Source organism: Eschrichtius robustus, chromosome 11, assembly GCF_028021215.1.
Source record: "Eschrichtius robustus isolate mEscRob2 chromosome 11, mEscRob2.pri, whole genome shotgun sequence".
NCBI lineage: Eukaryota > Metazoa > Chordata > Mammalia > Artiodactyla > Eschrichtiidae > Eschrichtius > Eschrichtius robustus.
The window spans coordinates 44,187,863-44,214,332 of record NC_090834.1 but is presented as its reverse complement, the minus strand read 5'-3'; the positions used below and the strand labels follow the sequence as shown (position 1 = coordinate 44,214,332).

At 39.1% G+C, this 26,470-nt stretch overlaps 1 protein-coding gene across 2 annotated transcripts in view; it reads left to right on the top strand.

The window, feature by feature from the left end:
- Positions 1-26,470, top strand: part of FAT3 (FAT atypical cadherin 3) — a 559,291-nt gene that overhangs the window by 161,577 nt on the left and 371,244 nt on the right. For both annotated transcript variants that reach the window (XM_068555275.1, XM_068555274.1), the window contains exon 2: positions 10,650-10,964. In XM_068555275.1, coding sequence (XP_068411376.1) covers positions 10,650-10,964 — 315 coding nt within the window. The remainder of the gene's footprint in view (positions 1-10,649; positions 10,965-26,470) is intronic.

The window sequence follows — 26,470 nt, the reverse complement described above, 5'->3', positions numbered from 1 at the left end:
ATGTTTTTATCTCACCACAAAAACATGGCATTTTGTCGTTGAGTCCAGTGGTTAAAATACAATGAGGAATGTGTTAAAGGTTTTTATAAGGTCAGCTGTTACCTCTATAGATGGTAAATTGCAGATTTTTTTTTTAAATTTTGGGTTTATTTTTAATTAATTAATTTTTACTTTTGGCTGCGTTGGGTCTTTGTTGCTGTGCGCGGGCTTTCTCTAGTTGGCGGCGAGAAGGGGCTACTCTTCATTGTGGCGCCCGGGCTTCTTACTGTGGTGGCTTCTTTTGTTGCGGAGCACAGGCTCTAGGCACGCGGGCTTCAGTAGTTGTGGCACGTGGCCTCAGTAGTTGTGGCTCACGGGCTCTGGAGCGCAGGCTCAGTAGTGGTGGTGCACGGGCTTAGTTGCTCCGCGGCGTGTGGGATCTTCCCGGACCAGGGATCGAACCCGTGTCCCCTGCATTGGCAGGTGGATTCCCAACCACTGTTTCACCAGGAAAGTCCCTATTTTGGGTTTTCGTTTCACCAACAATAATACAGATCTTATAAAGATTTAGTCAAAAATGTGAGCAGAAACTGCTGGTAAGATTATAATTAGTGTAGCCTTTCTGGAAGACAGTTGATTCAAATACATTTAAAAATGTACAGACCCTTTGACTCATCGTTTCTGCTTCTAGGAATTTATCCTAAGAAATAAGTGAAAAAAGATATAGATGCAAGGTTATTCATCTAAGCATGAGTTATAATAGCAAAAAGTAGAATACGACCTAATAAATGACTTAGCAAGAGGGCCTTCATTATATAAATGATAAACACTGTGTGAGTATTTCAACAAGTATTTATTGAGCATCTAGTGTGTACTAGCCACTCCTCTGGGATATACAACAGAGATGCAACATAGAAAACTCTTGCGTGTAGGGAGCTTACATTTTATTACTAGTGGGCTAGTGGGCAAGTGGGCATTACTACACAGGCATTAAAAACAAAACATATAGAATTACAGTTATTAATGTGGAAAGCTGTTCAGTAGACGATGGTACGTGAGGATCCACAATTACAGAGAAATATGCTGCTTTGGGGTGAAAATAATATAGGACAAAGGCAATACATCAAGGATATTAACAGTCATTATCTCTGGGTCATGAAATCATGAGTGTTTTAAAAACATTTATTTTGCATATTTTCTTCTACAATGAAGTTTTATTTGTTTTTCAACACAGATTTACCTAAGTAACGAATCTGAATGCTCCAAAAGCTTCTGCTAGGCAAAAGAGTGCCTCTTTATTTTTCTTCTTTCCCCTTCTTTCTCCCTTTCTTCCTTCCTTCCTTTCACTCTCTCTCTCTCTCTCTCTCTCTCCTATCACTGAAACATAGGAATAGACAGAAACTTCAGCTTCCCTCAGAGAGCTATCCCTTTGTTCCTCTCCATTACTATCAGAAAATATTTCTAGGTATCTAACCAAAATGCTTTGTGCTAAAGTTTATGCTCAGTTCTTCTAAAGAAACAGAATCCAGCTAATTACTGCCCTTCGTGAAATAACCTCCATGTTTTTAGACACTTAACAAAATTACTTCTTGACTTTATTGCATAGATTGAGATCATTTTCTCCATTGCTTTAAATTTCAATCTTCCTTTCTATTCAGCTGTGAAGATCCAGAGCATTTTGCTGGGTATGGTCATATGCAAATTAACACAGACCACAGAAAGAATCTGAGACTGGGAATAATCTGGGTTACAGAAAAGAAGGAAAAAAAAAAAAAAAACAATAATGCAAGCTGGGTGTGTTGCTCACAGCCTGGTCCTCTGTCCATTTCCTGTTTTTAGGCTGTTGGCACCTGGTGCCAGCTACACAGACCAGAATTACTGAAGAGAGAGCACAGGTGTACATTTTGAGTCCATTGAAAATAGGTCCCGAAAAGTTTGCCTTTAAGAAAAAATCAAATACCAAGTGTATGTTTACTGAGCGCACGGAACTTCACGCGAAGCTTTCGAGCACGCAGCTAAGTTTTAGAATTTCTGGGTCCCAAACAGACAAGGAGAGCTGTCCGTTTTCATTAACTCCAAATAAAAGCTTGAATTCAGCCTGCAGCCTTTCACCTTAATCTAATGTGCAGCTCTCCAGCTTTGAGCCTTGTGAAATAACACGGAATGAAGGCGGCTTGCATTTCAGGACATAATTGTTCCCCACGACTGTGCTGTGGATGCTTTCTTCTCCTTCTGCAAAGATGAAAGATAGCTAATCAGTAGGAGTTGGCATGAAGAGGAGGGAACAGAGTAGAACAAAAGTGTCGGGTGAGAATCAGTGGATGAGAGGCCAGAGAGAGAGCACCTTGCTGGTTCTCTATCTGGAGGCCCGGGGCTTTAATTCTGGCTGCCTGTGGTGTGTGCCTGTGGGCAGTGCAGCATTTAAGTGCATGATAAAATCAACTGATGTCTTCATCAAGCTGCATCTTGGCTTTAAGCCTTGAAGATGTTACCATGACACCATCCTCATTCTTGGTAGTAAAGGGACAACTCAAAACTGGACATGGTTTTTAAGAAAATTGTCTTATCACATAGGATATAATTCACAGATGGAGAGTTGACTTTCAGAGCCACTTAACTATCAGTTCTGCATATACGCTAGAGAAGTCTAAAATCAATGACAAACTCAGTCTATCCCATTTTATTTTGCCTAGTGATCACAGGCTAACAGGATAGCTAGATGACTCATTTTGTTTTTCCTAATGTAGCTATGCGTCAGAATGCTTGTCTGTAAAAGAGCCAGACATCCCAACTTGCCTGCATTTACCAAATATTATGATGTTATCCTTCATTCATTTATTCAACATTTAGAGTGTTCCAAATTTCTAGCCACCATCCTAGAATAGAGAAAAACAAGATAGAATGGTCTCTACCCATAGGGAGCTTGTCGTAGATTGGGAAAGGGACAAAAATAAAGTGCTAAGATAAAGGCAGATGGGGGACACCCCAGACCCCCTGGCTGGCTGGGTGAGGGGTGTTCTCTGAATCTGAAACCTCCTTGAAGAACAGAGAAGGAGGTTTGGTTTGGGGAGACAGGGGCTGAAGGAGCAGTACGTGCAGACTCCTTTGTACAAAAGCAAAGGAGTACTGGATATTTAAGGAAGACTCGGTCTTCTAATTCTCCTGGTCTCAAACCATTCCAACAACTGAGAACCTTCTGAGAAGATATAAAAATGGATTCAGAATAATATCTTGCAGCAGCTTTTAGAAATGGAGGAAAGTAATGAAACTATTGAATTTCCTGTTACTAAAGAGCTGATATCAACCCACTGTGAGGAGCGCAGGGGCATGGAATTGCCTTCTTTTTCATGATAATGGACACATGTGGATAAATCAGCGGGCAACTCCAGTAATGAAAAGAGTGTATACTCCGATTCACAGCTCCAGATTCCAGGCCTGACTTTGCCACTTGATTGGCTGGGTGATTCACTTAAAATTCCCGATTTAAAACGTGCCTTAAATTATCTATTTAAATATATTACGTGTCAAATACGTGATATATAAAGTATATAAAAGCATATGCATATATAATATGTGTACGCTAAAATGTATTTGAAGCATTTTAAACATCTAAGTTAAGATTTTCTCCACCCGCAGTTGCTCTATGCATCTTGGTTCATCCCATTTTAGCTGATTTCAGTATATTTCAGAGTGGTAACAGTTATAGATATGACCATGGGTGTGCGTGGACTGACCCTGGGTTGGGCCTATGAGGATAAAATCCCCATTCTTCCCTTAATTATCACCACACTCTGCTCAGAACAGTGATCCTTCCTAAGGCAATAAGAGCTTTATACAAGTCTGGGGATGAATAGGAAAAGCAAGAAAAATAGTATCTGTGTGATCCTCCTAAATAAAGGCAAGCAAGGATTGGCTAAAAGGGGTTATGGAGCCCATGAAAGAATTCATATTCTCTCAGAAATAAATGTAGTAAGTGTTTGATTCTTGAAGAAATAAGCAATTTAAAAATACATGTAGATGTTAACATTGGTGGAAGCTGGGTGAAGGTCGCCCAGGGACTCCTGTCCATTTCTTTGCACCTTCCTGTTAGTCTATAATTATTTCAAAATAAAAAGTCAACACAAATTTTAAATGCACTGAGAATTGGGAGTTAATATTTTGACTGATTGGGAATAAGAATTAAATATATATGCACAAGTAAACAAGTAAACGTCTATTAGAGGTATCTACAAAGAATATGCAACCAGGGTGTTTTTAAAATTTTGTTGTCTTTTTTTTAACTGCCTCAGAATCTATAGTACTTATCCTGGCAGAGGGATTTTCATCATGTTATGGGCCCATAGCCTCCAAAGCACTCCATGAACCATTTGTTGACAGGTCGTTTTAGAGCTGTTGTGGGTATTTGGTTGCCATTCTTTGGGGGCAAGATGTCATTTGAGACTTTGGGTGCCACATATGGGGATATGGCTGGAAAAAAGGTAAATTGAATAACCCAGTGTGTGATGGTCATCTGATTTGAACAGCTCCATACATTTTTTTCCTTTCATCTCCAATATTTAGGGCTTATTCTATGAGAACAAGGTGCATATAGTTTTTCTAATATTTGTGAATAAGAAAGAACAATTAACAGCTAACATGTGCTTCATGCTGGGATCAACTAATTCCATTTCAAGCTGTGCACAGTCCTAATAAATAAATAAATACTGTTTGTGTATCTGCTTATACAATTAAATATTAGGTTTCTCAAATAATTCTAGTCTGCTACTAGAATTATACAGCAAGTAAAGAAGAAACAGGAAAAGAAAAATTTTATAAACATAAGCTATCTCAAAAATAAAAAATCCCAACTGTTTTTCCTAAAGATTTTTTTTATTTTCATGAATATCAGCATAAATTTGGCATCTCAACTGAATCCACATTGAGCATTTCTGTGATAGGTGAAAATGCAAAGAGGGTAAGGATGTATCTCCATCTGGGATATTCCATCTGAGTTCTTTCTACTGAGCAGCGCTCCCTGAAATTTGCTAGAAGCTCACTGTGGATGGTTTATTCTTTAAATAAGATTTATTAATTGCTCATTCTTGGTTCAGAGCAGAGACAAGGAAGAAGAGAATAGAAGCCTATGTGGCACATGGGAAGAAATTCTTAGACTGGAGAAGAAAAACCATGGAGAGGGTCATTTTTTGATATTTGAAGAGCTATCACGGGTGACTGGTGGTTTGCAGACTTGTTCTATTTTATTCTAGGATGTGAGTTAGGAAAACATTCAAATTAGAGAGACTGAAGTTTTGCCTCAGTGTGAAGAACTCTGCATTAGCTGAAACTCCCTAGTAAATGATGAGGGCCCTGTCACCAAACTCAGAACAGAGGCTGGGTGCTGGGTCAGGCATCATGTGGGAGCATATACCTATTGATTATTAGGGGTTTGGTTATACCTATTGATCTTCGAAGTCCCTTCCAGATCTGATTCAGTGAGGCTGACTTATCTCATCAGTGATGTAAACTAACCTACTGCTGATTCAGTGTGAGGATTTAAATTCATACATGAACATTTTTTGAGTGTCTGCTACATGCCAGACACTGTTGTATGCAGTGAGACCGCAGTGATTAAGCAGACAGATACTCTCCTTGTAGAATGTACTTTCTCTAACAGGCAGATGGAAGGAGACTCTTTTCTGGGGATAAACACTCCAGGACTGTGTTAGGTAACGGACTACGAATATGTCACAAACATTTATGTTCTGCATATTTTGATAAATCAAAAAAAGACTCTTTGCAGAGAATCAGTACTGTTGTGATTGTGTTTTTATATTCTACAAAGAAATGCCAAGAAGTACGTTTTTATGATTTCTACAGTCAATTTGGAGAAGTCAAATAGGAAAGTATCATATTAACTCAATACTCTTTGCCCAATTAATGACACTTCTCTAACAGAGGGGAAAAAAGAATTTCTTTGGACATAAAATACTATGTGAGTCTGATGTCTATATGGATTAAAAAGACAATAATGAGATATGGGGATATATGTATATGTATAGCTGATTCACTTTGTTATAAAGCAGAAACCAGCACACCATTGTAAAGCAATTATACTCCAATAAAGATGTTAAAAAAAAAAAGAAAAGAATGTTGTTTTGGTGAACAACCAGTCTCAAGTTTGACAGACCAAGGTTTGAGAATGGGATCTTCTGTTTACTGGCTGAGTGATCATTCATAAGTTACTTAACTTAAATCTCTTTCCTTACCTGTAATATGGTGATAAAAATAATAACTACCACATGAGTGCTTGGCACTGAGAAATATTTGCTGAATGAATGATGGGTTTAGAAAATTTAATGATGAATGCATTTATTGCACCTATCATAATCCCAGCACACAATGACTAAATAGTCATGAATGTGTAGGTGATAATAGTGGTTGTAAAACTGTCCCTATTTGGAGATAATATGATCATCTATGTAGAAAACCCTATGGAATTTGTAAAAACCCCGTAATAACTAATAAGTGAGTATAGCAAGGTTGCAACATACAAGATCAGTATACAAAAATCAGTTGTATTTTATATACTAACAACAAACAATTAAAATTGAAATTAAAATAATAATGCCATTTCTAATAATATCAAAATATGAAATGCTTAGGGATAAATTTGACAAGAGATGTGCTAGATCTGTATTCTGAAGCTATACAGCATTGCTTAGAGAAATAAAAGAAAGCAAATTAATAGAGAGATATACCATTTTCATGGATCAGTAGACTCAAAGTTGTTAAGATGTCAGTTCTTTCCGAAATGATTTACAGAGTCATTATAATCCCAGTAAAAATCCAAATAGGTTTTTCTAAATTTCATATGGATTCTAAAGCTGATTCTATACTTCATATGGAAACACAAAGGATTTGGAATAACCCAAACAACTTTGAAAAAGAAGAGCAAAATTGCAAGACTTACACTTCCTGACTTCAAGACTAATTATGAAGAAATTATTAAGAAAGAAATTATTAAGTAATTATTAAGTAATTATTACTAATTATTAAGAAATTATTAAGAAATAATTATTTCTAATTATTAAGAAAGTGTGATATTGATATAAAAATAGACAAATAGATCAATGAAACAGAATGGAGAGTCCAAATGTAGACCCATACTTACATAGTCAATTGATTTTCAACAAAGTTGCAAAGGCAATTCAGTGGAGAAAAGAGTGTTTTTCAACAAATGGGGCTGGCACAATGAACATCTACATATGAAAAAATGAGCTTAGGTCCATAGCTTGTACCATATACAAACATTAACTCAAAATTCATCATAGGTATAAATGTAAAACCTAAGACTTTAAACTTCTGGAAGAAAACATAGGAGAAAAATCTTTGTGACCTTGGATAGGCAAAGATTGCTTAGATACTTAGATAATATCTAAAAACTGAAAGTAACCTAAATGTCCAACAAGTCAATGTTTAAAAAAAATTGTGCTATATGCGTGCAATGGAATACTACTCAGAAATTAGAAGGTCTGTTGTATTTTTAAATGTACAACAACATGGATGAATCTCAGAAATAATTATGCTGGGTGAAAGAAGCCAGACAAAAAAGAGCACATACTGTATCATTCCGTTTCTGTAAAATTCTAGAAAATGCTAATTAGTCTGTAGTGACAAAGCTAATCTGGCTGTCTGTGGGTAGGGAAAATTTGAGAGCATTTTAATTAGATTAAAAACGGGAAGGTGAATACTTTCGGAAGTCATGGTCACATTTTTTATCTTGGTGGTGATGGTTTCATGGGTGTCAAAACTTACAAATTGTTTATTTTTAAATTCTTTTAGAGAAATTGTAGAGGATTTTATTTTTTTAAATTTATTTTATTTATTTATTTTGGCTGCACCGGGTCTTAGTTGCGGCATGCCGTATCTTCATTGCGGCACACGAGATCTTTTAGTTGCAGCATGCTGACTCTTTGTTGCGGCATGCATGCGATCTAGTTCCCTGACCAGGGGCTGAACCTGGCCCCCCTGCATTGGGAGCGTGGAGTCTTACCCACTGGACCACCAGGGAAGTCACGCCGATTGTTTACTTTAAATGTGTATAGTTTATTGTGTGTCAATTATGCCTCAATTGAAAAAGAGTAATAAAGAATGCATGGTAGTTGTTACAAAGCTATGGGCTTATAACATGATTTTGGTAGTCTTTGGGCAACCTCAGAAGTGAGTTTTTGCTTGATAGAAAAGCTCATGTGAATTTACATTTTTAATTGTGACCACGTGGATCATAATTATCTGTGAAGCACTGAAGAAAGTGAGAAAATGCTATCACTGGGCATTTGTTGTTTAATATAGTTAATATGGAGCCTTGGATGAATCTTATAATAATTGTCAACACATTTCAGAGTCCTTCTTTTCATTTTGTCCTCAAATTTTTGGATCGTGAGAGCGAAGCCTGAACACTTATGTTCCAAGATACTCATTTGCACTTCTACTTAATGAGTAAATATAGCCATAGACATATTTTATCTTAATGAGAGAGAATTTTAATTTCTAGAGGACATATCTGATGTTTCATTAAAAAATAGAGTAAAATTCCACCCATATATTTTAATTTGCATTAGTGGATGCCCTTCATCCAAGGACTTCTCAAAATCATTTAATGTCCAAAGCCTGTCCCAGTTTGACAGGTCCAAGAAAAGGGATTTCAGTGACTTCCAGGGATCCCAGAGCAATTCTGTGACTACAAATCTGTGTGTGTGTGCGTGTGCGCACAAGTGCGTGTGCGCACGGTGGGTAATCAGGCAAGGTACAGACAAAGCTGACCTAACTTCTTTGATTTTGTTCCTTCTTAAGTTCTCTTTTTAATGGACTGACTTTGCTATTCCCCAAACAGGCCAGATATTTTATGAAAAGGTATCATGGGCAAGTCACAAAGATCAAGCAACAATATGCCGCATGACCAGAGGAGAAGAAAATATCTAACAAGACTTTCCATCGCAAACTTCTCTCCTCTCAAGATTGTTCCTTGCTTTGGGGGGTGGTTACTATTTACAAGGCTTTGGGTATTGCTTTTGATTCATATTGATTTATCATATACTCAGCATCTACTGTGTTGCAAGCATTTTGCCAAACTCTCGGCATACATTTAATTACATGATTGCCACCACAGCACTGAGATATGGGTGGTAGAACTAGGCTTGCTTGGTTCAAACACCTTGTACAGGGTCAAAGAGGTAGTAGGTCATGGAGTCTAGGTTGAAACTGGAGCATTCGAGGCAGACAGATCTGAGTTCTTCTGCAACTAGCTGTGTGACCTTGGACAAGTTACGTACTCACATTTGAGACTTGATGCCCTCATTATAAGAGAGAATTATAAAGCTTACAGAGTTCTTTGGTGGATAACTTTAGAACTGAAACTTCAACATCAGTTGGGCGATCTCCCTTTGAATCGTATAGCTGTTCTGAATTACAAGCAACCTTCACTTTTCTGGCCTGTTTCTGGAAAGATGCCCTCCTCCCTCCCAGGTGCTGTACTTGGAAGTTTGCTTATGCAAGATCTACAGGCCATATTATGTGCCTAATCCAACAGGAGTACAGAGGATATAAGATTCAGGTCAGAACTGGAGAAGTGTTTCTTGACTCCTTCCATGGATCTTTTTTAGGGTATAAAGGTTTACATGAATTACACGCCTTCCATGTGTATCCTGACTACTTTTAGAGATTTTATAAGCTGAATCCCAGAGTTTTCCCATCACAGTGGAAAGTACTTAAGAGTTTCTGTAGTAAGTTTCTATAGCCTTGGTGGTTTGGGTGAGGGCTGTAAAGATATTCAAGAGCACAGCATTTTCTCTTTGGCTTTTCTGTCAGATGTTTGATTTCCTGGTTGGTGCTTGTTTCAACCATGAAATGGGAAAGGTGGAAGGGAGCAGACTGGGCATTTTTCTGCTCCTAATTTAAAATGATTGTCCCTGAGTATCCCTCAAAGTGGCTTAGAGTTTATTTAGTGCCCTCTGTAGAGTTCTTGAGGGGGCTAGAGCTCATTCAGAAAGTATGTTGGTATGGCTTACGGCTTCTCTGATTCTTTTGGAATAACTGTGACATTAGATTTGTAGAGAAATAGTATCAAGGGGGTTTGGACTTTTGCATGCAAAATAGTTTCTATCCTAACAGGCAAAAGAACATTTGAAAGGTCTTTTTCATTTTTGTGAATGAACAGACAAAATAATGTATCCTGGGAAAGCTCTTTGTTGCATGGGAAATCAATTCGATATCAGGTCAAATGGAAATTTTGATGTGATAGTGCACTGCTTTCCCATGCATCATGGGAAGTGTTTTGACCTCTGGCCCACTCTCTTCCCATTGCTCCCAACTGTCTCGTGGGTTTGTGTGTGTGTGTGTGTGTGTGTGTGTGTGTGCGTGTGTGTGTGTATAGATACGTCTATCCCCGAAATTCAAATAATGTATTTGTGAATATAATTATACTTCTCAAATGGTAGAAGAACTGGTTAGTACAGTTTTGCAGAAAATAGTGTTCTGATGTAAAGAGAAGCATCTTCATTTAATTTTGTGTGATGGATTTTTTTTTTTTCATATGCCAAGATCACTTAGCACAGCCGTCCTCAGTTTGGGGTGATTGACTTAATGTGTTCCTGTTTTGCTATAGCAGTTACACTTTCCTTGCTTTCTCTTAGGAGTCATCTCTACTGCAGACATCCTTGATCGAGAGACAACAGGGTCATATTGGCTGACAGTGTACGCCACAGATCGGGGCGTTGTTCCACTCTATTCCACGATTGAGGTCTACATTGAAATTGAAGACGTGAATGACAATGCCCCGCTGACCTCTGAACCTATTTATTATCCTGTTGTCATGGAAAACTCTCCGAAGGATGTATCTGTCATTCAGATCCAGGCTGAGGACCCTGACTCTAGTTCCAATGAAAAACTGACATACAGGATTACAAGTGGGAATCCTCAGAACTTTTTTGCCATCAACATCAAAACAGGTAAGGGAATGCTCGCATGACTTTTTTTAGTTGTTAGTCCACCTTTTAAATTCATGAGTCTGACACTTGCTACACCCTCTTATTTATTTTATTGTGTGGAGAACAGCATCCTCCTTTCTGGGAATTGCTTGAAAAGGTGAGCGTTTTACCTTTCTGGTTTGGTATGTTTTCATTTCAACTGACATTGAGGTGAAGTGATCTAATAGAAATCGGAGGCTTTCACAGGAAGCCTTAGATTTGCTTTACTCATAATTGTAAAACATGGCTCCTAAGCCATTCAGAGAGCCAGCTGCCCCCTTTCTCTATCTTGGGAGAGAGTAACCTGGGCCATGCTGGGTTCCATGGGTAGCTGGCTTTGTCACACCTCTCTTTCTAGGAACTTCTCCCTTGCTTGGCCTTAGTCCAGCACGCCATAAATAATCTCCTTAAAGCCTTAACTTTAAGCCCCAGATGTTTTGTGATTTCTGTACTACCCATCAATGAAATGTCAATGTTTAGTAGAACTTCCAGTATCTAAATCTTTACGTAAAACATACACATTTTAATTTTCTTGGTTTTTGCTTAAAAAGTTTCTAGAGAGTGCACGGAAAACTTAACTTGTTGACTAAGGACCAGAAAGGGCAGGTGTGGAGTTTGGTTGAATGCATTCTGAGACAAGTACATACACTGGAAAAAAGTGCTTTGCAGAGTAAATCTCAGAAGTTTGTTGCTTTCTTGTGATTTGCCTCTTTTAGATCTGAACAAGCAGGTAAAACACTCAGTGAGAGTTGTGATGGATAGAGTTTTAATTAATTGAAATGTAGAAGAATGTAATAAAGATACTATAGCTATCTCACTCTGGGTGAGTTGATATTGGTCAAAAGTTAGGCTAGGTGATTGATGTTTGTTGGCTGGGACATGCCCCACTTTCCTAACAAAGTACTGATCCAGTTGATAGTTATTTCTCCTGCTCATGTTTGTTCAAGTAGAAACATATAACTGACGCCAAGCGTTTTATAAATGCCAGATTGCCATTAACATAATTTAAAGAGAATGCCAAGGGAATTTTTGAAACTATTGATTTTTTTCTAATTATGAGTGGGTCAGTCATTTTGTTAAGCAGAGTTTAACATTTGAATAGTGTTGAATCAGGATCTGACTTCAATTTCATTAGAAGACAGAGAGTGGTCATCAGCTATCAGTGTCTGATTCAGGCGTCCTTGAACTTGAAGGAGAAGACTCAGAGAGCTGGAGCCACGCCCATCCTTTCAGCACCCTGTTAAGTACGGGGAGCCTCCCATGCATGTGAGGACCCCCACCCTCCTGATTCACTTTCTCACTGTAGCCAAGAGCTCTGTGTAATATGGTGACAGAGAAATGAATTCAGATACTTGAGAAAGTCAAGAGGGAAAAAGAACAAAGACAAAAAAAGTCACAGGAAAGAAGTTGAGGGCATAGACGTCTTCACATTTCACAGCCCCTGTGGAGCCCGAAACATCCCAGTCTTAAGTCATATTCCGAACCCTCCCTCTTGATTCCATTGGCACTTGACTCAGTAAGAGTGAACCCAGCACCCTCTTTTACAAAAGACACTGCACAAGGGCAATGTCAACTGGTCTCTTCCTCCACTCATGGCTGAAATTAAAGAAAGAATAAATGTCACAGGGAGGAATGTGGACTGGAAGTGAAGACCATAGACCACGCAGTATTTGCAGAGAAGAACGTGGAGACTCATGAAACTAAAGCTGTCTTTTATCTAGCTTTGAAAAGTTTGCCCTTGGATTTTCAGATATTCCTGTATTATCGAAATTTGGACTGTATTACATAAGAGCCTTGATCATATGTATAATTTCTCTGTCCTAGCTGTAGATTTTTAAAAAGGATTTGTGCCAGGAATGACATTTTAGACCAACTTTTCTAATGGTCTAAAAGGAACATATAGCACACTTTGTAATTCTCAGACACACAACAAGAAAACACTGGATCTTGTTTACCCATTTAGTCATTCACCAAGCATTTATTGTGCCTACTAGTTTCCAAACAGGATCTTATGGAGAGAGTTATAAACTTAAGAGATGGCCCAAGCCTATCAGGGACCCAAGGTACGTGAAATTACTAAACTGACGAATATTTATGATAGAGTGAAAGGTTGCAATAATTGATTATGGTAGAGGAGTTTCACTCAATATGGGGTGGGCAAGAGTGGTAGTTAGGGAGTGTTTCATGGAGGAGGGTAGCATTTGGGATTAGAAGTCCTGGTTTTCAAACCCTTGCTCTGCACTCCTAACTGGGAAACACCATCAAACACAGCAGGGAAAACAGAGACTAAATCAGACACTCTGTGGGCTCTGTGAGCTTGGGCAGGTTACTGAACCTCTCTGAACTTCGGTTTTTAGTGAGAAAGGATAGTTGCAAGGCATAAAGCGGTCCTCAAGTAAAATGCTTTACCACGGTGCCTGGCACAGTGAAACTGTGCAAAGAAAGTTGATACCCCATCCTGATCGCTGTAACTCTGATTACAGGCACATCAGTTAATCTCCTCGGACCTCAGATTCTTACCTGGAAAATGCAAATGACCTTGCTTACTTCATATGAGTTGCTCAAGGAGTCTGAATTCATGATATGTTTGAAGGCCATTGGTGAACTACAAAGTTCTAGAAGAATCGTGTTATTACTATTCTTATTTCTATTGAGCTTCGCAGAACCACGAGCCTGGTGCAACCCTTGTTAAGCTTGTTGCTCTAAATATAATGCTGCCTATGGAGCAATTTCTATCGGATTCCAGAAGCTCTCCAAAGAGATGGTTCAATTTGTGGCACACTTCCTGTCTCTCTAAAGTCCTTGGTCTGCAATAGTTATGTTAATGTAACATTTTTCAGGAATGAAGGGGGAGGTGTACCTAACTGGCATATTTAGGTAATATTTATGCTTTAGATTTTTTCCACTGGTTGTGGACTCTGGTAAACTGACCTTTCATTCCTTCCTCTGTGGTAGAGCCGAAATTTATAGAGTTCCATTTTGCTTTGGCAATGTGCTACATAATAAAGAAAGATTAACGTGATTAATGCGAACTCGAATAATGTCAATACTTAGGGTCCACAGCTTGCAGCAGATAACAGATATCCGGGACCCAGAAAGGGAGAGAGATTTCTCTAGTGAACTCTCTGCTCTCTACCTAAAGAACTGTTTTTTGTTTTTGTTTTTGTTTTTTTCCTACCAGATCTAAAATCACTTAAGAGTCAGTAGTCTGTGGACTTTCTTTAGTAATTCCTGTGGCTTAAGAAGGAAAACAAAAGCTGTAATGCTCTGAGGTCCTTTCTGGCCTGAACAGAGAACCCTTGATTAATTCCAGGCTGAACAGGTGATTTCAATCAAAGGCAGCTTCCGGCATGCGCGGGCCTTAGCTAGTCAGTAACGGGAGTCCTACCCACGTGCTCTGAGCGGGAGACACCCAGCAGGCTGGTGTTCACCTGTCTCTCCGGGTGAGCAGGAACTTAAATGCTTCCTTCCAGCACTTGTAACGAAATCCAAGCTGGCTGCTGAGTGGTCATCCAGGCTGAACTGGGGAACAGGTGTGGGAAGTTCCTCTAGGATTTCAGAATGTTTTTTGTAGTCATGTCTGCGGTATGGGAACCATTTGGCACAGCGCCAGCATGCCAGCATTTACTGGAGCACTCGATAAATATTGTTGTTTTTATTATTATTAATCATCCTGTTTTCCCCACTAGAGTCAAGTTTGTGTGAGTCGCAAGCACACTTCTCCCGAACCCCACTGTCTTTGTTTCTGAAGTATAGTTGATTTAAAATGTTGTCTGAGTTTCAGGTGTACAGCAAAGTGATTCAGTTATACATACATATATATATATATATTCTTTTTCAGATTCTTTTCCATTATAAGTTATTACGAGATATTGAATATAGTTCCCTGTGCTATACAGTAGGACCCTGTTGTTTATCTGTTTTATATATAGTAATGTGGATCTGTTAATCCCAAACTCCTAATTTATCCCCCCCCTTTCCCCTTTTGTAACCATGTTTGTTTTCCATGTTTATGCGTCTGTTTCTGTTCCGTAAATAAGTTCATTTGTATCATTTGTTTAAGATTCCACATGTAAGTGCTATCATATGATATTTGTCTTTCTCTGATTTATTTCACTTGGTATGATAATCTCTAGGTATAGCCATGTTGCTGCAAACGAGACATACTTGAAAGGCGGTGATGTCTTTCCTTCCTAATCAGTGTGTAGCACTGGAACCTTCCACGGGGTTTTATAAAGTGTATTGTGCACTACTGTGTGCCACTGCTGTTCTAGACCCCAGGTATTGGTGGGATGGGTGATAGAACAGAAGTATAAGACATTACTGCATTCAGGGAATTTATGCTCATGGGAAAAATAGGGCCATCACACATACTACACACTTTAGCAAGAATGTAAGGCAGTTTATAAAAAATAAATGGTCAAATTCTGTGGAATATAAGTTGTGAACAGGATAACATGTCTGGGTGGGGCAGAGTTCAGTGCCAGCTGGAGTAAGAGAGGATGGTGTGAGGACTTTGCAGACCCCTGAAATGGGCCCTGAAGAATGGGTCAGTCTGCAAAGAGAGAAGCGAGAAAATTACCCAGGGACTGAACAAGTTAAGCTGACCTTGAAAGCCCATCCATTGCTACTTGAGCTAGTTGGAGAGGCTTTATATCATTAGGAAAGGAATTTTAAAAGACTCATAAATGTCTGGAGTGTTGGAAGACATTAGAAGTAGCAACTATGCACATCTCTTTTATTCTTGTTTGATGATATTTAGATTTTTAAAAGCCTTGGGTCTTATATCTTCCTTTTGAGAGGCCTAATAAAATAACTTTTTAGAGGGAAAAACCATACCTAATTTTGCCTCTGTTTCCTTTGCCTCTGTTAAACATAGATCCAGGATTAGGGTATGCTGTGTTGAGAGCCTGTGTCTCTGGAAGTGAGCCTTACTTAATCCAGACCTTTTGACGATGGACTAGCCAGGGCATGGGCTTTCTAAATTCTTTCCTGCAGTTGTGATGTCTCCCTTTGGTCCATGCTCTGACTGCTGGCATTGCCACCTATATTTGAGCTGAGGTGAAGCTCAGCTTGCTTTCACTTTGTGTGAGCCTCTTGGGATTAACCTGACCAAAGTATACTTATGTGTAGGAAGAGTTGCTGCCCTCTCCTCTTCTTAGGGGAGCTGACAGAAAGTGAACCTCTTCAAAAGCATGTGTGCTGTAGGAATACCTCAAAGCCTAACCTTAACGATTGATTCCCTTGGGCTTAGACGTTTTTTCCCTATACAAAGAGGAGGGATAACTTATTAAAATATTGGATGTCATTAGTTTTTTAACCAACTCTAAATAATAGCAGCTTGGGACTTCCCTGGCGGTCCAGTGGTTAAGACTCCGTGCTTTCTGGTTCCACTGCAGGGGGCATGCATGGGTTCGATCCCTGGTTGGGGAACTAAGATCCAACCTGCTACACTGCGTGGCCAAAAATAAACAAACAAACAAACAAATAAATAAATAATATCAGCTTGCCTTTCAGTGTACGGTATAAGACGAAGCCGGTAAGTGTTACCTGGAGGAGTAACAGAGAGAGAAAAATCTAGACCACATTTCAGCATGATGATGATCGACTGGCAAGCTTGTTAGACTACGGATTCCTGGGATGGAGCTCAATCATTTGCATTTCTACCAAGTTCCTATGTGATGCTGACATTGCTGAAAACTGGGTTAGCAAGACTCTAGACTTCAGTATCCAAAGAGAAACGAAAGAGGGAGGTAACACAGTGCTGAGAGATGACCTGAGGACAAGGTAGCCAACTTTGTAATTTATCCATACACTCTTTTATTTTAAATTTTACTGGAGTGTGGTTGATTTACAACGTTGTGTTAGTTTCAGGTGTATGAAGTAGAGAAAAATGAAAATCCTGTCTCTTTCATGGTCCATGAGCAAAAACATTGTGATACCTAAGACTTGTGGTTAATAAAAAAATCTGGGTTATATTAATGTTTGGATACACTTCTCTTGCTTCCAAATATATAACATTAAGCAGAATCTGTTGCTAAATGGAATTCAGAAATACTTTAATGAATCAACAAACATTTGATATTAGTTTATCATTATAAAAAGAGCGATGGCTCATAAGAGAGTGGTGCTTAAAAATAATCTGGTATCATAAGTAAGCTAAGCCTTCTGTTGATGTCCAGCTCTGTTTGGAGATAATCTGCTTAACAAACCACCTTTTCCTGGAAAACAGAAGGAGGCCTGGCTTTATGTTATAACATCAGAGATTAAAAAGAAAAAAACACACAAGGTGAAGGACAAGGGGACAAATATTGATGATTTTTCTTTCAAGTGAACATTGCAGAAATCTCTTGTTACAGTCTCTTGTTCCTTGTTCCTTCCTAATGGAAAGCTAAATTCTCCTGAATGGGTAGAAATGACCGCGGGATGATGAGTTGATATTCATAAGTCCAGGCACAAAGCAGATAATTTAGCGAATAAGTACGTATGAAACTGTAAATCACCCTCGCTCCTTCTTTCAGCCATGAAAGGAGGCCTTGTCCTATAGAACATGAAATTGTGTTCATTTAATCCAACGCGTCCAGTAGAACAAATCGGCCTCATGCAGATTTATCACAGGAGGTTATTTAAATTCAGCAGTGACCTTTGCATCCCTGTGAATGTGCTTCACATGAACAAGGACAAAGGGAACTTTTCTGCACTGTGTCATTGTGTCACTGGGGAGACTGTGCATTTCCCCATTTGATCAACTCATAAGTGTGGACTGGGGGTGGGGGGGGTTCTGAGGGTGCAGAGGGGGACATTGCAAAGGAGAACGTGCTTTCACCTAGAGTGGAGTGAGGCTCTGCCTTCCTGTGGCTTGATTTTTTTTTTTTTTTTTTGAATGCTGGTTGTGAATGTAAATACCTAGTTCAGAGTTTCTCAACTTCAATACTTTCGACATTTTGGACTGGATCAGTCTTTGTTTTGGGAGCTGTGCTAGGCATTATAAGATGTTTAGCAACATTTCTGGGCCTCTACGAGATGCCAGTAGTGCCCCTTCCCCTAGTTGTGACAGCCAAAATAGGTCCAGACATTGTCAAACATCCCCTGGGGTAAAAATTGCCCCTGTTGAAAACCACCGAACTAATGTGGAATATTTTCCAAGACTCTATTTCACTTGCCCTTAACAAAACACCCTACAAAATGAGTAACTAATTAGGGAGGTGTGGTGGTATTGTTAACATTTTCAAAAAGTGCTTGTGTGCGTATATCTATATATAGAAACAGATGCAAATATATATTATTAACAATAATCAAATGATGTAAAATAAAAAGGGAAGAAATCGAAAGCTGCCTCTCACTTCCCTCTCACTCCAGGTTCTATGTATTTTAAAGGCTTTATGAATATTTGAAATCAAATCCATTAGCAAAAAAAGAACAAAACAATAACAAAACTTCCAACAGAATGAAAGTGGAGGAAGTTATTGTTTTCTCAACTCTGAGTGTTTGGACAGAATTCTCATCAAAGTCGGTTTTGCACAGCGTTCTTCAGAAAACAGCGTCAAGGGGTTATTTTGAGGGTCCCAGAGTTTATTCCCTTGAAATACTTAAGTAGCTCCAAATCCTGTTCCTGCTTAATGTTAGCCTTCTGACATAAATATGAGGATTGTTACTTCCCTGGAATAAAAGGGAGTGAAAAAGAAAAAAAAAAAAATGCTTTTGCCCTCAGCTGGGGAGTCTGCAGTCCTGTATCTAGATTAAGGCTCTCTGAGGTCTTTGGCATCCCTTGTAAGTATGCAGTGTTCATTTAGAAGCCCCAGGGAACTGGTAGATTTGTGGGGCCTTAGACCAGTGTCTCAGATCACCATCCTTGGATACCCCATAGGTTGTGAAGACTTTGCCAACTGGTGCCACCATCAGTAATAGGAAAGAAAACTTTGACCCCCAAATTGAGTCACATTTCGATGGAGAAGTCTGCAAATTAGGCAACAGCGTTCATGAGAAACAGATTCGGATCTTTGAGTTAATATGACTGTTACTTGGAAAAAAAGAGTTTCAGGTCTTGACTTTTATAAAATTGAATTCCAGGCAGGTATGAGGAACTTGGGTAAAAGGGAGGGAAGACTGAACAGACAGGAGCCGGAGGGAAGAGATGCCTGGCTGGGAACCGACCCTGGGCATGCAGGTGGCTCAGGGGCGCCTCCCCGAGGGGATGTAAGCTGCTCATTCTGTGTGGCTGGTGGTATTGCTTGGGCCTCCATGCTCCTCCATGTCCTCTAGCCCACTGAGAAGGGGTGGGAGAGAGGGGCGGTGTTCCTAGATTTCCGGTAGATACCCAGCCTGCTCCTGGGGGCTCAGCTGCAGGCGTAGCTGCTGCTGGAAATTACTGAGAATTATTTGGGAGGGTGATAGAGTCATGTAAATAAAGCAGATGATGGAGTTATATGTATATATGAAAAAAGGAGATTGATTAAGGTCGTAAATTTCCCTTTTATTTCTTTTATCTGGGCATTAATTCCACAGCAGTAATTTACTGCCTTGGTTTATTACTTTCTTCTGTTCTGAGAGAAACAGTGAATTTTAATTGAAACCACTGCCCGCCTCTCTTCATTCTTCCCCGACATTGTTAGGGGGACTCCTGGATACTCCCTGGTGTGTGCCCCCTCCCTCCCAGGGGTGATGGAAAGGTGGGAAGAGGAACCTTAAGCCAGGGAAGCCAGAGTGCAGGTCTGCTCTGTGCCCGAACCAGACCTGTGTTTTCACATATTATCTAATTTAGCTCTCACCACAGTCCTGGGAAGAAACTGGGCCTCTGGGCACCTTGGTGACCTGCCCAAGGTCACCCAGCTGGTCATACAGAACTAGGATTGCTCTGATTAATGGTCCCCAATGCTAAAGACATATGCCATTGAAAGTGAAAACGTGAGCAACTCAATGAATGCATTAATGATCTGAGGACTGTGGTGCTCAGGGAATTCTTTTCGATGATTGTACACTTGAATTGGGTCCCCCCAAAAGACATGTTGATGTCCTAATCCCCCTGTACCCATGAATGTGACCCTATTTGGAAATAAGGTCTTTGTAAATGTAATCAAGTTAAAATGAGGTCCTATTGCATTAGGGTGGACTCTAATTGAAGGACTGCTGGACACAGAGACACAGACACAGAGGGAAGATGGCCATGGGAAGCTGGAGATAGAGGCAGAGATTGAAGGCATGCTGCCACGGGCCAAGGAATGCCAAGGATTCCCAGCATCCACCGGAAGACAGGAAAGGACAAGGAAAGGTTCTCCCCTAGAGCCTTCAGAGGGAGCATGGCCCAGCTGACACCCTGATTTTCACCCTCTAGCCTCCAGAACTGTATGAGAAGAAGTTTCTGTTGTGTTCAACCACCAAGTTTGTGGTACTTCTTTACGGCAGGCCCTGGAAACTATGCAAGGGGCAGTCCAAGGGCACAGGTGGGAAGCTTGAGTTCTCCTGAGGGAGTAAGGGTGGTTGGCATAACCAAGGATTCCTAGTATGTTGTGCTCTTCTTACTATACCAAATGTTAAGAATTTAGCAGGGTTTTTTTTCCAGTTTTTTTTTTTTATTATATTGTTCAGATTTTTTTCCTATTGAAGTATAGTTGATTTACAATGTTGTGTTAGTTTCAGGTGTACAGCGAAGTGATTCAGTTATACATACATATATATATATTTTCAGATTCTTCTCCCTTCTCGGTTATTACAAAATACTGAGTAGAGGTCCCTGTGCTCTACAGTAGGTCCTTGTTGTTTATCTATTTTATATATAGTAGTGTGTATCTGTTAATCACAAACTCCTCATTTATCCCTCCCTCGCCTTTGCCTCTGGTAGCCGTAAGTTTGTTTTCTATGTCTGGGGGTCTGTTTCTGTTTTGTATGTAAATCCATTCGTATCACTTTTTTTTTAGATTCCATATATAAGTGTTACACGGATGGACCTAGAGATTATCATACTAAGGGAAGTAAGCCAGACAGAGAAAGACAAATATCATATGATATCTCTTATGGTGGAACCTAAGAATTTTAGCAGTATTTGCACTAGTCGATCCAGGCTTTAGTTAGATAGGTCGTTTTTGTTTGTTTTGCAGTACTTATGATCTGGTTAAGTTTAATGATGTGGGGAGTTCTAAAAGGGATAGTATATACACTATTGATGCTATGTATAAAATAGATAACTAATGAGAGAACCTATGGTAGAGCTCAGGGAACTCTACTCAATGCTCTGTGGTGACCTAAATGGGAAGGAAATCCAAAAAAGAGGGGATATATGTATATGTATAGCTGATTCACTTTGCTGTGCAGTAGAAACGAATACAATACTGTAAAACAACTATACTCCAATGAAAATTTTAAAAATAAATAAATAAAAGGGATAGGGGACGTGCTGAGAGATTTGTGTGGCACTGAGTTGCTATAATCATTTCAGGACTCCTGAAAGATCATCCCTGGCTGGTGCTCTCATGCCCCACAGGGCCAATTGTGGGAGTATTTTTATGTAACTCATAAGGCCATGTGGAACTTACTACTGAATGTCATTGGTGTGCTTCATAAATCAGAATCTCATCAGAGTCTCATTTATTTTGTCACTTTTCAATCATTTAAAGTGGATTCTCTGGAAGCACTTTTCTTTCAAAGCACTGGAAGTTTCTACCTGAAAAGTAAATACAGGATGAAGTGTAGTTTCACCATTGACCTTGAGAACCCAAAGTCCAGTTTTAGTATTGTTGCTACTTTATAGTCTGGTCTTGGTATTCGCTGTCATTTTTAAATGACTTTGTTCCTAGTTTCTCGACATTCTTATAAAAATGAACAAGTGTTTTAAAAATCCATAAATTTTATTCACGTTGAGGTAGATTATTCTAGGAAAGCATATGGAAATCTAACAATAAAATTACAAAACCAACCTGTGGTGAGTTACTGATAGTAGTCTCGTTACTTAATAGCACAAGGACAAATGTCTGTTTAGCACTTTGCCATTCATTATCATAGCACAAGGACAAATGTCTGTTTAGCACTTTGCCATTCATTATCATGGTCGGGCTTCATAATAACACTGGGAGGAAAGAAGCCACAAGGAGTAGCGTCCAAGAGATTGGACACTGAAATCAGACGTCTTTGCATTTGAATCCCAGCGCTACCACTTCTTAGCTGTGTGATGTTGGACACATTACTTAACCTCTCTGAGCTTCAGTTTACTCCACTGTGAAAATGGGGATAAGTTCATTAACTAATGAACTGGCTCGCCACCAAGATTAGATGAGTTAATATATGTAAAGTACGTTAATAAGCATTTAGCACGTAGTAAATTCTCAGTAAATGTAAAGTGATATTGTCTTCATATGTATGGAGTTTATTTTAGCTAATTTGGCATCCGTATTGTATGATTAAGTCTTTGAGTCTTTAAGTGACAGTGACATTGAAGGGAAGAAAAGAAGGGGACTGATAGGAGAGACAGAACAGAAATACAGTTAACTGGAACTTGGTAACTCCGAGAAGAGGTGAACACAAGAGGTGAAGACAGTCTTCGGGGTGTAGTGAAAAGGAGCATCAGGCTTGAAATCTCACAGAGAAGATACCTTGTTATAAATAACATTAGAGATATCTGTGTAGCCCACATCATTCCTTTTCTCTGAGTACTGACCCCCAATCCTTCCCTCCTTGACACTGGGACCAAGATTCTCTCTCCCAGGAATTTATTGCTGGGATTCAGAGATAATCTCTAGTGGGGGTGGAATTGAAGAGTTGTAAACCTGACAACTGTGGGTGAATGTTTGTGTCTCCCTAAAATTCATATGTTGAAACAGTCACTGATGTGGTAGTATTTGAAGGTGAGGCCTTTGGGTAGTAATTACGTCATGATGATGGAGCCCTTATGAATAGGATTAGTGTCTTATAAGAGAAACTTCAGGGAGATCCCTCTCCCCTTCTGCCATGTGAGCATGCAGCCAAAAGATGCAGGAAGTGGGACTTCACCAGACACCGAATCTGCCGCATCTTGATCTTGGACTTCCATCATCCAGAATTGTGAGAAATAAATCTGTTGTTTATAAAACAGTGAGTTGATGATATTTTGTTAGAGCTGTCCAAACGGACTAAGACAGAGGCTGTGGGCATGAAGCAGCTGAGGGAGAGACAGACAGGCTCTGATAGGCTTGACCCTGAAGGCTTTCCAATGGCTGGTCCAGGTGTTAGTGACACTCAGCTGTTCTCTTTGCCCTCAGATTCTCTAATGTACCCTGCAGTAATAATACGTACTTTTTCCATTAAAGTTTGATATAGGTGTCTCTTTCGTAAATGAAAGGACCATAAAAGACTGTTGCTGTGGAAACCAAGTCAGGAGAGAGGCTCAAGAAAAAAGAAATGTTCTCTAATGTCGGTTGTGCACAAAGGTTAAAGCCTAGAAGAAGCCTTTAGATTTAGTAATTAGGGGAGAAATCAGAGAAAGGCGTTTGTCTTTATAAGTCACATTATTGCTGGGATTTTTCATCTACATTAGCTTGAATGTTGACCATCGCTTTTCATCTTTTATTTGTGAAATTCTGTGGGTCATGACCTAAAATATCTGTGGTCTCCAGCATGTGCTTGGATTAAGCCCTGTCTCTCTTTATTAATAGTCCTTAGATGGATATTTTCTGGTTTAAATTTTATCTGTAGTGTTCCATAGGAAAATTTGCCAACAATTCTGTTAAAAGCAAATTATCCTGTTTTAGACCACCCCATTTATCCTTAATCTTTTGAACAAGATGTGCATGATAACCACCTGTTTTCTCAGAGTTTCACTCTGTGAAATTCGCCAAGTACACCCATGAGAAGCATGGATTCTTCCTGGATTGGCGCCCCATCTCGTTCACATACTAACCTTATGGTGATAGACAAGTTTCTTAACCTCTTATGGATCAGGTTGTCCATCAGGAAAATGGGGATACTAACTCAGTTGTTGCTAAGATTTAACAGATCAATGTATTTTATAAAGCACTTAGCTAAGCCTTGTACATATGAAGCGCTCAACAAATGTTAGCTATCATAGTTACTATTAAATGCATTCAACATCCTTGACTTTCATCAAAATGTGCTTTATAAAGAATCCTTTCTTGAAAATTGACGAAGAATCAGTCTGATTAAATGCCTTGAAGGTATCAGATATATACTAAATGTTCATTTTTTTACGAGTGCTTACTGTACACCAGTATACTGTGCTAGGCATAGAGGGTCCAAGGATGATAAAACAAGAACCCTACTCTTTCAGATCTCATAGTGCAGAATTATTTCACCATCAGCTGTCATTCATTGCTGCTGTCACACAGCTTTAAAACGAATAGATTAAGTAAATAATATTAAGGGCTTATATGGGACATTTTTCCGGCAATAATAAATGGTTATAATATTTATAGGTTATTTTCGGAAGGAAAACATCTGAGATCATGAGTGAGGAGATGTAAAATAAATCCATCACTTTAGAAACTTACTGTTACAGGCAGAAAGTGCTGAGCCCTTGCCCGTGCACCGTTTTTAAATATGTTGCCATTACAGATACTTCAGTTAAGGAAGACAAATCCAATATTACCTCCCACCACTTAAGTTAATTTCTCTTCTCTGTAAAATTTCCTATTTTATAAAGACATACTTTATCTTGGCTATGTACATACTAAATTGTTCATTTTTTTACTCAGTTAAATTGTTTTCTGTCACAGTGAGAAATGCTTTTCTCTGAAGACATGATGTTCATGCACGGGAAATAGGGTTATTTATTAAAATGGTTTATTATGAAACTAGATTTAGACATATTTCTATAATTTTGTATTTAAGTGTTTTTAGTGTCCAATGAAATGATTTTCAATGTAAAGTGGGCTTTGATAATCAGTCTCCAAAGTCTCACTTTTATAGTTAATCAAATATACCTGGTGGATTTATATTTACATGCATATGTTTAGAAATACCAGAGATGGTTTCAGTAGATCTCTATCAATGCTTTGCTGGGTTATCATAATTAGTAAATGGCTTAAGTTATTTTGTGTTTTCATTCCTCTCTGATTTAATACGCCTTTGTGGATTTGGGACTCTGTGCATAGGTGTGGGAGGAACACAAAGAAATAGGAAACTTCTCAGCCCTAAAAGAACAAAAGGCTGTTTTTACAAGACAAAAAACCACTTTATAACAAAGGGAAAACCCGTGTTTGAGGCTGAATCTGGAGCTTGTTATTGAAGTTACATGTTGGAATTTTAGTCATATCTAGTACCTCCCAAGATAGAGGAATTACACGTAAGTGGTTTTCCCACGTAACTGAAGTTTAACCCTTTAACTTATCTACAAAACAGAAATAGACTCACAGACATAGAAAACAAACTTATGGTTACCAAAGGGGATAGCGATGCGGCGGGATGGGGAGATAAATTAGGAGTTTGGGATTAACATATACACACTACTATGTATAAAATAGGTTAACAACAAGGACCTACTGGGCACAGGAAACTATACTCAATTTCTTGTAATAACCTATAATGGAAAAGAATCTCAAAAAGAATATATATATATATATATATATATATATATATATATATATATATATATATAACTGAATCACTTTGCTGTACACCTGAAACTAACACAACATTATAAATTAACTATACTTCAATTAAAAAAAAATCTTTAAGTGCCAAAACTACAATAAAACACCTGTGTTTCTGGATCACTTTCTAAAGTGTATTAAATGCGTCTTTCAACTCGGCACGCGTAGTATGCTGAACATGATGATACCAGCAGTTCTGGTTTCATGGGCCTAAAACCCAGACAGTTACCTAAGGCCCATGTTCAGAAGGGCCACTTGTATGGTTTAATGCTCTGCTGGCACTATCTGGAAATGCTTAATAATTTTTGAACACGAGGCTTGGTGCTTTCATTTTGCACTGGGCCCTGCGAATTACGTAGTCTGTCGTGGATACAGGATTTCCCTCTGGAATCTTAATGGTTGTCTGGGGCCATCAAATGTACTACTGTTTGGGCTTCCTCACTTAAGCTCAGCTTGACAGCACTGGCTTCTGTTATCAGCATGCCTCTCTCTCCCAGGGCTCTGTCTTCTAATTTGATACTTCTCATCTGCTGAGACATCATATACATAAGGGATTCGAATAGTAAGTAGGTTGAGAATCACCAGGCTCTGAAGGGTGACCTTGAAGACCCCTCCCACAGAGTACAAGTGCACAGCATCAGTAACAGGCTTTGTGGCATTAATTTCAGTGATCACAGGGCCGTTTTTGCTCCTCTCCTGGACTGACTGCTTTGGTGAAGAGGCCGCTTCTGTATAAACACCATGTGGGACGGTACGATTCTGGTCCATTTCCAGTAAAAGCAAATTGTTGGAAACAAATTATTTTCAAAGCCCACTTTATTTTCAAAATTAATCATAGATGGTAAGATGGTAAGGGAGGTTTCTTTTCATGAAACTCCTGTCACATAAACCTTATGAGCTCTGAAGCTTTCCCTG